This window comes from Thamnophis elegans, chromosome 11 (genome assembly GCF_009769535.1).
Source record: "Thamnophis elegans isolate rThaEle1 chromosome 11, rThaEle1.pri, whole genome shotgun sequence".
Classification (NCBI taxonomy): domain Eukaryota; kingdom Metazoa; phylum Chordata; class Lepidosauria; order Squamata; family Colubridae; genus Thamnophis; species Thamnophis elegans.
Window position 1 is genome coordinate 35,450,686 of NC_045551.1, and position 12,738 is coordinate 35,463,423.

At 36.9% G+C, this 12,738-nt stretch overlaps 1 protein-coding gene across 1 annotated transcript; it reads right to left on the reverse strand.

The window, feature by feature from the left end:
* Positions 1 to 689: 689 nt before the first annotated feature.
* MFSD9 (major facilitator superfamily domain containing 9) lies at positions 690 to 11,851 on the reverse strand. Its single transcript, XM_032226637.1, has 6 exons — positions 11,571 to 11,851; positions 8,789 to 8,876; positions 7,003 to 7,046; positions 5,143 to 5,272; positions 3,517 to 3,726; positions 690 to 3,087 (listed from the first exon to the last, which is right to left on the reverse strand). The coding sequence occupies exons 1-6, from the start codon at positions 11,730 to 11,732 to the stop codon at positions 2,297 to 2,299; spliced, it is 1,425 nt and encodes a 474-aa protein (XP_032082528.1). The 5' UTR covers positions 11,733 to 11,851; the 3' UTR covers positions 690 to 2,296.
* Positions 11,852 to 12,738: the final 887 nt, after the last annotated feature.

Sequence of the window (12,738 nt, forward strand, 5' to 3'; positions counted from 1 at the left end):
TATATATGCATCTTCACCAAAACATTAAGCCAACTCTATAACCACTCCATGAGCAAAGTAAGTCTATAATCTAACATTCTCCTGTTACACTTACACCTCAGCCTTACCCTTCTTTAACCTCCTACAATATTCACAACACTATAAAGATGCGGGTTGTCATTTTTAAAATTCTACATGGCATGGGGCCACGTTACCTAATGGCTCTGCTGTCCATGAGATTTGGAAGCATGGGCATGCTCCCAGCCCCATTGATGAAGCAGTATTTCCTGATGGGCTCCAGGAAGTTGCTAATAATAAGGACAGTACTGGCTAGTTTTGGCCATTATGTCACAAACACAACTTTTTGTTTGAGCAGTCATGCTATTCTATGCAAACACGTACTTGTTAAATCTAGAGACAATATTGTAAACCAACATACTGTTGCCCACATCCCAAACCCCCAAAAGATTCAAATAATATATTGAGATATAGTAAGAACAGGACAGTAGGATTTCCTACTAGAATAAAGTATCTTCAGAATGTTTAGCTAAGACAGTAAAACTTTTGCTGCTTTATTTGAAGATCAATATAGTTTTCTGTTAATGAAAGTAATATATTCCTCTTGAAATAGGAATGCCACATATACTAAACAACATATACACATTTATATATTGCATGGGACAGCAACTGAATAAATGACATACAGATAATCAAGGTTTCCTTTTTCCTTTTATTTCCCATTACCAATGTTGTAGTGCAATTTTAAAACCAAACATCTGCAGAAAGCAATTCGAAACCATCTCAAATAGTACCACAGCACAAAATCCCTGAGTATAACTTCTTAGAGTCTTTCAAGTATTCCAAAAGTATGTTAAATATTTTCCAAATATTTTTGCTACATATTAAGTAACCAACTCAAGATTTCTGGGTTGAATTTCGCAAGAAAGTTGGTTGAGTATTATTTGGGTTGTGAGCAAATTTTAACTTTGTCAACGGATGTAGAGTTTGCTGGGAATTAATCTTACCTAACTTGTAAGATTTACTTCTAATCTGTATAAGAAAAGAATCTTGCTGTTAGTCCTATAATATAGAAAGACAAGCTCTAGCTTACATTAAGAGCAAATATCCAAGTCTTTCTCTTGCAGGGCTATATTTAGAAAGGGTAAGCACTATTTTGTATCCTCTTAGCACTTCTTTACTTAAAATTTAGGCACATGTCCCTCTTCTGTTGTTCTAAAATAGTTTCTCAACCTGCTGAGTAATTCTTGGAATAGAAACCTACACACTTTAAAATGTGAAAAACACAGGGATGAACTTTTGTTCAATGCAAAAGTTGAAAAACACTTCAAAGAGTAAGGCTGATGATAGAAAATCAGAATTTAATGGTAAGCATAATGTATATTTCCCTTTTTTCTTATTTTCTTTTAATCTGCTAAATAGATCTAAACATACTGTTAATAAATGTTTGAATGTGAAATAAATTCTTTAGTAAGTGTAACATTTCCTGATGAAAAATCATACTCTTCTCCTCCAAATACTAAAACAGGGTTGTATTATTTTGACCTACTACACTGAATGCAAGCTGTGCCTTTAGATTAGTTGTTATATTGAAGGCTATAACATGAAGTTGGTAAGTTGTGTTCAGTAGTGAACACTTTTGCAAGGCTTTGTTAATGTCAAATTTGTATTAAATAAATAGCAGCTTGTATTCAAACTGCGAGGGACTTGATTAAACAAACGTTTCATTTGAAGCAGCTGATCTTTGATATGAAGAAAAGGAGACTGTATGCAAACAGAACTGTGACGACTTAAATATGTACTCGATTCACTTGGTGAAATTTTGATTACTGAATGAGCAAAAATAGTTTTCAGTTTCAATACTCATTTTAGAAGAATTTGAGCAGAATCTGTTTCTGATTGAGAAATGAATGCTATTTTTTAATGCAAGGTCATCCTTTGGGGATTCAACTCAACAACCAACTTTCCATTAAGCAAATTACACCTCTTCAAAGCCTTTATTCAGTGAGAGTGAATATCTGCTGGAATGGCAATTCTTGTTCCATTTTCTTCACTGATGTTTAAAGCGACATTTAATAAAAGGTTTGAAATATGGTGTTGCATGCCATCAAAACCTGGTCCAAATTCTACGTAAACACAAGGAAGCTGAAAACATGGGTTCCTCTTTTTGTTTAAACTATTTCAATTTGAGTTAAAATGTTATTGCTCTGTTTTATAATTTTCTATTTTTCCTACATTGAGGACTGTTCGAGAATCTTTTGACTTTTTTTTTTTTTAGAAAAGCACTGTAAATAAGTCATTACATACTTTTAAATTTCATGGTCCTTCTGACAGAATATCGTGAACTATTAAAGACCATGATGAGAACTGCTAAAATCCCCAACAGGCTTCCAAGAATTGGTGGGCCACGTGGACTGTATTCCTGCACAACACCCGAGATAATAGGGGAAATTATGCGACCCACAGCTGAAACAGACTGACCAACACCAATGAGCATACCACTGGCCTGATCCCCACCCAGCATTAGTTCAAGTTCTGTAATACATGTACGTCCCACAGTGGTTGAAAATGCTAAAAATGTACAAGACAAAATGAGTGTCCAAAGACTTTCTGATACAGAATACAGAAACATAAACAGGCAGGTAAGAAGAGTAGAGTGTAATAACATAGCAAAAGTATTGTGCCTATAATATTTAGTGATAGGTCCAAGGAGAAAGCCAGCAGCTACTCCAAGTGTGCTACTATAGCTAATTATGTAGCCAGTAAGTTTGGGCTTCATTCCAAACCTTTCTTCAAGGCCCAAGACAAAATTGCTATGATAGAGCATAACCGCAACAGACATCAGGAGCCGTACCAAAAAAACATCCCAGAGATTAGAATTTGCAACACTGCCAAGCCTCTTCAGCACAGAGGTAACCTGAATGCAAGAGGAGTTCCTGGGCTGAGCAGATGACATGGTTTTGTGAACTGAAGTTGCAGTCTGAAGGCCATGCTTTACTTCTTCTGGAATGAAACTTCTGGCTTTGTTCAGAATGGCCCATTCACGACTGTGCATCTTTTTTGCATACCGTAGCAACATCCAAAAAACAACTGCAAAGGAATTTGACCATGAAACTTTATTACATGTTCTCTTGACATAACCTTATGATCAATTGCAGTCATTTTATATGGTTGCACATTAGGTACGCCAATTGTGAAAAAATGATTAATGCAATGGCATAGCTTTGAACTAAGCAGCTCTTTTCTCAAGATAGCCAAATAGTTTTCATACATCTGCAGTATAACTTCATCATATTTATATATCTGATTAATATCCTGCCTCCCCCCTATTTTTTTGCAATTGGATAAGGAGGGGCATGTAATTGATAAGTTATTTGCAATTGCAATTGGAATAGTCAACATTTATGAAACAATATAAAAGATAAAATCAAATCAGGGAAGAAATATGCTCCCAGAAATATAATTCTTGCCCAACTGGTGATTCAAGTATAAAATATCGGCATAAACCAAATCACATACCAGCATTCAAGACAAAGATGGAAGCACAGATGAATGCAGTGAGGTAAAAGCCACCTTCCAGCTCTGTAAGATAGCCTCCAACAACCGGTCCCAAAATGAAACCAAAGTTCGAAATAGCATTGAAATATCCAATTACTAAGAGGCGCTCCTTCTTAGGAACCATGTCAGAAATGAGTACTTTGGAAACGGAATGTGTATGCTTGAAAATACCTAGAATTAACAAAAAAGGCAAGTGGAAAATCAAAAATTGAATAACTCAAGTGGTTAAGTGAATCACTGCAATTAAGTAAGTAACATAGTTGCCCAAATTTAGGTGCCCAAACTTTGCTCATGTGAGTATGGGGATACTGCAATGGTCGTAAGTGTAAAAAAAATAGGTTTTTTTATGATGCTGGTGGTAAGTATGTACAGTTCTCATAACAGAAAAAATCAGTAGTGAAAAGACTAGCTAATCTTATATCCTGTTAACTATTTAGAAGTAAGACATGAGCAAATAACATTATCCTACTTATCTAGACAAGCAACAAGGCATACATGATAATTATATATCTGATACTAGCAGGACCTGTATTACTAGTCATAGTCTTACATCTGAGTAATCCGAAACCAAGACATCTCCAGAAGAGCAAAGACATGGCAACATAGACCAAAATACTGTTGATAAGCCTGATTTAACAGATCCTTTCCACATAATTAGAGGGTGAGAGATCACCTACAAATGCTCCAGATGATTGCTTCTCAAAGGGAGATTGCAGGACAGTGGTTGATTTGCAAGTGCTGGGAGATAAGGAAAGGCATCAAGCTCTTAACTGCAGCAGAGTGTTTAAAGACATTGTTTTTGTCTGCCTCACTTTATATACACATTTGGAGTTACAATTATTTAAAAAGGGTTCTTTCAAGCAACAACTTATTGCTGTCAGTTTAATTTTAAGTAGAGAAACACATAGTTAAACAGACAGCAATAATTATTCGCTGATGCATTTTTTTGAAGAAGATCCTAAGGGAGAAGTAAAAATGAAATAGAGAATAATGTGGAAAAATTTACAGACAAACAGAAAGAAGACATTTAGTTCCAGCCGATTTAGAAACACTGGAAAATAAAACAATTGTGGATTAATACACAGAAAATACAATTAAAGTGGAAATACAAACTATAAACCCAGGAATGAAAAATAATCTGTATAAATACTTATTAATGGGTTTACAAAACAGGACTTGTAAATTTTTCAAGAAGTTTTTGACCTGGGAGGAAGAAAGTTTGAATGGATTTTCAAGCTTATGACAGCAACTTGTTGAACTAAAGACTATTAGAACCAATGCAAATACATAAATAAAAAGTTGACTTGATCAAGGGTAAATTAAAAAAATATTAACATAAAATTATAGAAACTTTATAGAAAATCATGCTAAATATCAAGAAGACAACACCACTAGCATGAGGAAGATTGGTATTTCCTGGTTCTCCAAGAATCTGCCAGAACCTGCTGAATTTCACCCCTGCCTGATAGCATATAATCAATATATTAATTCATAATTAGTTTCTCTGAATTAAAATGGCAATCTGATTCATCAGACCCTTTATCTAATGAACTAAAGTTGAGTATGAATAGAGAAATAGAAACTTACCCACAAAGGTTCGAGCAATGGCAAATAAAAACACATTGGTGGATATGCTAAGCACGAAATAACCTAATGAACTGAAGAGGATGCATACAAGTAGGCAATGGGGTCTTCCAACTAGATCGCTCCAAGATCCCTGGATAAGAAAACATAAATGTTTTGAGATCAGCATATCTGTTTATTAATCATGTAAGGATGGTATTCAAATTTAGATGTGGGTAGAAGATGCAATGAAATTAATAATAAACTCCTTATAATTAATTTAAATTCCTCTGACTTGTCTAATTCTGGATTTTACTAATTTATTTATTTATATTTTTACCCATATTTTCCCAATAACTTACATCTAAATATGTGATATCTATCATTTGTAAATTACTAATAGTATATTGTTCTTCACAAAGCTAAAGGCAAATTTCTTTTTCCCATCTCTTCTTTGGAACCTGTGGATTTTTCTTCATTTTACTCACCAAACATCAATCCTGTAGGGTAGACTGGGCTCTAAGAATGACTGATCCAAAATCAATAAATGAATTTTCTTGCCAGAGTTAGACCTGTACATGAGTTTGCCCATTCTACTCCAACACTTTAGCCATTTTGCCACACTGATTTTAGAGTGAGTGAGTGAGTAAATAAGTAAGTAAATAAATACCTTGTTGCTTAACAAAGTAAATTACAGGTAGGTCATAATTAGGGCAAAGTTTTATTTACTGCAATGTACAAATAGGTACAAGGACCCATTTAATGAAAAGTCAAAATTCTGTTACTGTGAAACTAGCACACACATGTGGTTGAGGCTATTTCTACTGCAGTTGCCATAGAGAATTGTATATGTAACTCCTTTTTTGCAGAATGGAGACAAATATGGAAAGATAAAAAAAGAAGCTCATTTAGAGGAACTGCAGGAGATAGTAGATATACTTTAGATATGGGGTTAGCCTCTTCAACTCTTATACATTACAGATATAGAAGCAGTAGATATGGCTATGACTATAGAAAATTAGATTGTGCTGTAGGGATGAACAATTTTTGTTATATAATCTTTGCATTGGAGTGAAGTATATGTGTACTTTTAAAAAGCTAATTATTGGCTTACAGAAAGGCTGAGGCAAAACAATGAGAAGCAGTAACTATTTGCAGTAATTACATATTATTATTTAATAGAAATAAAGTTTCCTTAAACTGACTCAATTTCTTATGATTCCATGGATAGATCTCTATAGTTTTCTTGACAATAGTATTTCACCAATACTATATAAATATCCATGATGCAGAGAATAATATTTTAGCTTTAAAATAGTGTTTGTATTTTATCTTTCTTATGTTGATTTGCAACCATAATAAAGATGATTGGATTGGATTTGAAGTTAAATATCTTTATAAAAGGTATTTTTGTGTCTTCTAGGTACCCGCTCTGGTATTCACAGTTGATCTCTTTCCAAGGACTAATAGCCATTGTTATTTGATGTTTTAGGACATACAAGCTTGGTCAAGTGCAGCTACTTGCAATATTGCCAGTGGAATAGCTTTAAAATCTTAGAAGTAAGATTACTTCAACCACATTTGGGATAATTTATCCAACAGCAGCACAATACACAAAGTTGGCTTGGATTTGCCTGTTTTTAAAGTGTCGTGTTTTTTAAATCAATGCTTTCAGTTTCAAAACTATAAAATATATTTAAAGTAAAATAAAGCTATACAAATATTTTTAACAGAAAGGTCTGAGAGGCAAATCCAGTTTATTGCAGGGATAATTCAAAACAGGAATTTGTTTTAAACACAACATTCTCTTTACACCATCATCCTATTCCAAACCTTTGGAAAAAAAAACCAGTAATTATTTATGAATTAAAAATATAAACCTACCACTAAAGTACTGGAAAAGAGTTGGAGTATTCCATATAAAGATCCTAGAAGAAAAAATAGTGAAATAAAAATATATAGATGATTATTCTGCAATAGATTTTCAGTAAGAAGAAAGCAAATTATTCTTGATATCACTGGCAATACTTTTGGTCAGATACATTTCTTAAAATCAATTTTTTTGAACAAACAAATGATTCAATAACTTTATGTGAAAGGAAGAATAAAGAAGTGGCATATATAACTCATGAGGAAAAAAAAGAAGAATATGCACCAATATCCATTGCCATGTTTTTTTAAATGGCAGAAAGCATGCCAAGTCATTGCTGCAGACTGATGCAGTCTACTATTGTGAAAGGTTTGATTTTATGAACTTTTATGGTTTTTAATGTAAAGATACTCGGTTTGTACTGTTTCTGCTGAAAAAGATATAATGTGACCACTAAAACTGGGAAAACCACTCTGTCTAGCAATTTGTGTTAAAGGATATCAAGCATTCAAATGTTTTAGTGTTTAAGAGCCTCCCAACAAAGTTGGTTGTCCAAGTGTCTTCCGAGTAAAAAGTAGAGTCTCCACATATTTTACTCCAGTAGCCATTGCCAACTCCTGGCAATAGGAGCCGTTGCTCACCTTGGTTTCAAGGCCATTGAGCCAGCACTGCCCCAAAACATGACCAGCATGATGTCATGGAACAGAGAGTTATCCCTACAAAGAGTTATCTATTACAACTGAAAAGTCAGTTATAATAACTGTATATTTCACACATCAGTAGTCCTTGATAATTTTCAATCAAAAGAGGAAACTCTGATTTTAATTTATGAAATAACAGAATGACAGTGTAGTCCAACCTCCTCATCAGGTGGGAAACCCTATACCATTTCAGACAAACGCTTGTCCAATCTCTTCTTAAAAACTTCCAGTGTTGGAGTATTCACAACTTCTGGGGGCAAGTTGTTCCACTGATTAATTGTTCTAACTGCCAGGAAATTTATCCTTAGTTCTAGTTGTTTCTCTCCTTGATAGGTTTCCATCCATTGTCCTATCCTCAGATGCTTTTGAGAATAGGTTGACTCCCTCTTCTTTGTGGCAACCCCTTAGATATTGGAAGACTGTTATCATGTCATCCCTAGTCCTTCTTTTCATTAAACTAGACAGACCCAATTCCAGCAACCATTCTTTATATGTTTTAGCCTTCATTCCCCTAATTATCTTTGTTGCTGTTCTCTGCACTCTTTTGAGATTCTCAACATCTTCTTTATATTGTGGCAACCAAAGCTGGATGCAATATTCCAAGGCATTAGAGATTGGTATTAACACTTCAGGTGATCTTGATTCTATCCCTCTGTTAGTGTAGTCCAGGATTGCATTGGTTATTTTGGCAGCTGCTGCACACTGCTGGCTCATATTTAAATGGTTGTCCACTAGGACTCCAAGATCCCTCTCACAGTTACTACTATTGAGCCAGGTACCACCTATACTGTACCTGTGCATTTTGTTTTTCTTGCATAAATGTAGAACCTTACTTTTTCACCACTGAATTTAATTTGGTGAAAAAAGTAAGGTTTTACATAGGTAACACTTGCTAAATTATATCCCATGTAACCTTTTGTTTTAAAGAAAAGTTTTCCTCAAGATTTTTGAGTTATTGTTGTAACCACAGGTAATTTACATATCTTGTTATAAAATACAAGACAACAGTAAAATTACAACAATAAACATACTATGCCACCAAGAGCCTTATCCTGAAAAATGACTTGCTTCTAATTGCTATGAGAAATGGCCTGCTTACCTACCACTCCTGCAATTGTTGAACTCACTCCTAAAGATTTCACATGAAGGTTTAACAAGGGGACAATCATACTGACACCAAAGAAATCCTGAAAATAGACAATGATTTTTTTTTAAAAAAATTAAATGTAGAATATTAATATTTGCTAATAACAATCCATTGATAGGCATTTTAACTGTATTTTATCACTACTGTGTAACAATAATTCCTGAATAGAAAGACAAGGATTCGTCTTTTCTATAGTATTCTAAAGAAAGGAGTAATATTTGCCTATGATGCTTTTTTTAAAAATGTTTTTTCAAAAAATCAATTTCAGAAATATTTCCAGACTTAAATTTTCAATCTTGGTTGCTAAAGATTATTGGATTGTTGTATTGACTATAAAATTATAATGTCTTCATGATGAGCCTTTCTGAAAACTGATACAATTAATCTTACCAAATCATAATCAGCACGTTATAATAGTTTGCATTACTACACATTATGCATTGTTACCTTCCTTAGCCATGCAGTGCATCTCCACTAGCATTATTCTACCCGAGTAGGTACAAGTAAAAAAGTTGTAACTAGTAACTGAAAACTAAACCATGTAAGAGGTTACAATGCAGATATTGAACTTTAAAAAATTAAAGGCACAATATAAAAATCAACCATAGATTTGAGGCATTTGCTACTGATCATTTGTAGAAGTCACCTAAGGCTAGAATTCTAGATTCATTATTCTCATTATCAAATAAAAGACACTGTAGAAGATAGTGACAGAGAACATATTTTTCTGATTAAAATGCTCCAGAATGATGCTAGTTGAGTACAAACTAGTTTCATGTGGAATAAGGAAAAATAAATGATTGCAGCTCTCAAAAGTGTGAACCACATAGCAAGAGCTATGATTCTCTGGTGATTATATGCACATTCCTTTCAATTTCCTATTGTTGATTTATTCCATATTCAATGCTGCCATAATTTTCAGACAGGCACATTTAGCCTTCAGTGTTTTAACCCACAATATATCATAAAATTAATCTGAGTGTAAGTTTTGTGTTGCCAACCCTTTTTTGACTCAGAGTAACATATATACTAGTAATCCTAAGCAGTTTTTTTTAGTTGATAATTGAAAGCATGGTAGTATGACAGAGAAAAACTGTGAGGGGGGGAGGGTTCAGTGTAGAAGAATGGAAAATGTATTAGAATACAATTTGGGGGTTTGGGGAAATTTTGGAAAGCAAAACGGGAATGTTAGATATTATTTTTGCCATGCATTCAGTTATCATGATTGAATCCTGGATCTGCAGCTGACTTTAGAACATCATCTGTCGGCTGTGACCAGGGGCACCTTTCCCAGGTTCGCCTGGTGCACCAATTGCGGCCCTATCTGGACCGGGAGGCCCTTCGGATAGTCACTCATGCCCTCGTCACCTCAAGACTGGACTACTGTAATGTGCTCTGCATGGGGCTGCCCTTGAAGAGTGTTCGAAGACTTCAGATTGTCCAGAATGCAGCCGCGCGAGCGATTGTGGGTGCACCTCGGTACACCCACGTTACACCTATCCTCCGCGAGCTGCACTGGCTGCCCATTGGTCTCCGGACACGCTTCAAGGTGCTAGTCGTTACTTTTAAAGCCCTACATGGTATTGGACCTGGGTACTTGAGAGACCGTCTCCTGCCAGTCACCTCCCAAAGACCTATTAGATCCCATAGACTAGGCCTCCTCCGAATTCCATCTGCCGGCCAATGTCAGCTGGCGACTCCTCAGGGGAGGGCCTTCTCTGTGGCTGTTCCGGCCCTCTGGAACGATCTCCCCGTGGACATCCGGACCCTTACTACCCTTCCGGCCTTCCGCAAAGCAGTTAAGACCTGGCTGTTCCAGCAGGCCTGGGGCTGTTGAACTATCCAGCCCCATTTGAGGTTACGGCTGTTGTAGAATTTTAAATTGTTGTTTTTTATTTTATTTTTTGTATCCCCTCCCTTTTGATTGTTAGCCGCCCTGAGTCTCTCGGGAATAGGGCGGCATACAAACTTAATAAAATGAAATGAATGAATGAAAACACTTAAAGTATGTCCAAGTAAACCAACACTCCTTTAAACAACAGTATACTTTCCAAGCAGGACAGCTAGTTAATTAGTAGTTAGAGACTGAACGTCTCTGGATACTATGGAGGCTTTATTCAACTAAGATACTCAAGAGTTGACTGGGTGAGTGGTATAAAAATGAAGATAAATGAATGAATAGTGACCAAAATGAAAATGCTTTCTGAGGGCCAGGTCATATGACATTCCTATTTGTCATATGCAGTATTCATTGGATGGAGAATCAGAAATCACTGAATTCAGCAATAGTTTCTCTTGCAGGAGAGATGATTGACATAAAAAAAAAATAAACATATGAATAAACTGTGCCTCATATCTGCATATTGATTACCACTTAAAAATAGATCCAGGTAAACATGAGAAAGGCTTTGCTGACATATTTTCTCTGCAGAGAAAAAAAACAAAAACAAGCATGGGACCTAACTTCCAATTGTCAAATGACTCTCCTCCCCCACCCCCAAATCCTCGATCAATCTGCTCCTTTCGGAAATTGCCTTTTCTTCCAAGGCCAAGGCTTGGATCCAGAGGACTGCAGGCTGCCTCTGAGCACATGCAGAGTGGAAAGCTCCGCCACCCTTCAGGGCTGAATGCGTGAAAAAGTCGCCCCAAGGCAAAGGCCGAGTGACAGGAAGAAGCTCCTGGCGGCCCCGTGGGCTACGCCCGAGCTTTACAAGCCGCAGCCTCGCCAGCTCACCAGAAAGCCCACCGCGTACAGACACAGCAAGAATCGGTTGGGCCAAACAGCCCTGCCTCGGAATAACGACGACAACGACGCCGCCACCGCCACCGCCTGGGGCCTTTCCACCTCCTCCAGGAAAGGGCTAAGCGGGTCGTTCCTGCCGCCCCCATTCTCCATGCGTCGCGGGGCGAAGGGTGGGGAGAAAACCCCGCCGCAGCCCGGCACGCTCTGAGCAGGTGGGCAACGGGGCGACCGAGGACGACAGAAGCGAAAGGCAGCCGCAGGCCCGCTTCTCCGCGTAGGCGGATGACGGGGACATGGGGCGGGGCGAGGCGAGGCGAGCAATGCAGTCGCAACAACAGCAACGAGAAAAGTGACAGTTTTCTTTCGCCCGGCGCCGTCTTGGGTTGTGCAGGTTGGGGCCCCCTTCTTGGCCAACTTGCGCTCTTCTGGGGTCTGGATATCATTAAAAAACATTGTTTCTCGAGGTCTTAAATTGCCTCTTCAAGGCATTTTGCAAGGAGAGAGAATGAGGACAATGCATGCCTATTCAGGTTTTCAAAAGGAAGGAAGTCCGTCAGGTGGAGTTAGTATTACAGGTTGTCCTCAATTTACAGCAGTTCGTTTAGTGACCGTTGAAAGTAACAAAAAAAGTGATTTATGACTGTTTTTTTCACACGAGCCTTGCAGCATCCCCATAATCACGTGATCAACATTCTATGCTTGACAACTGACTCATATTTATGATGAGTTGCAGTGTCCCGGGATCATGTGTTCATGTTTTATGACCATCTTACAAGCAAATGGGGAAGCCAGATTCATTTAACAACCTAGGTACTAACTTAATAACCTCAGTGATTTACTGTGGCATGAAAGATAATAAAATGGGGCAAAATTCGCTTAACAAATGTTTCACTTAGCAATGTGGTCATACGTCAAGGATTACCTGCAGAAGATTTAGATGCAGTGGGATGGGACCTATGTTTACAAGCAGCGTCCATATTTCAATGCCATTTATTTCAATGGAATTTAAACACCTGATAAAAGCATGGGACTAAAGCAATCTCAGTGCATACTTGAATAAAGTGTCAGCTTCTGGATTTCTGGTTGCTATTTAGGGATGAGGTTGTCTTAGGCCAGGGGTCAGCAACCTTAAACACTCAGAGAGATGCAAAGGTCCTAA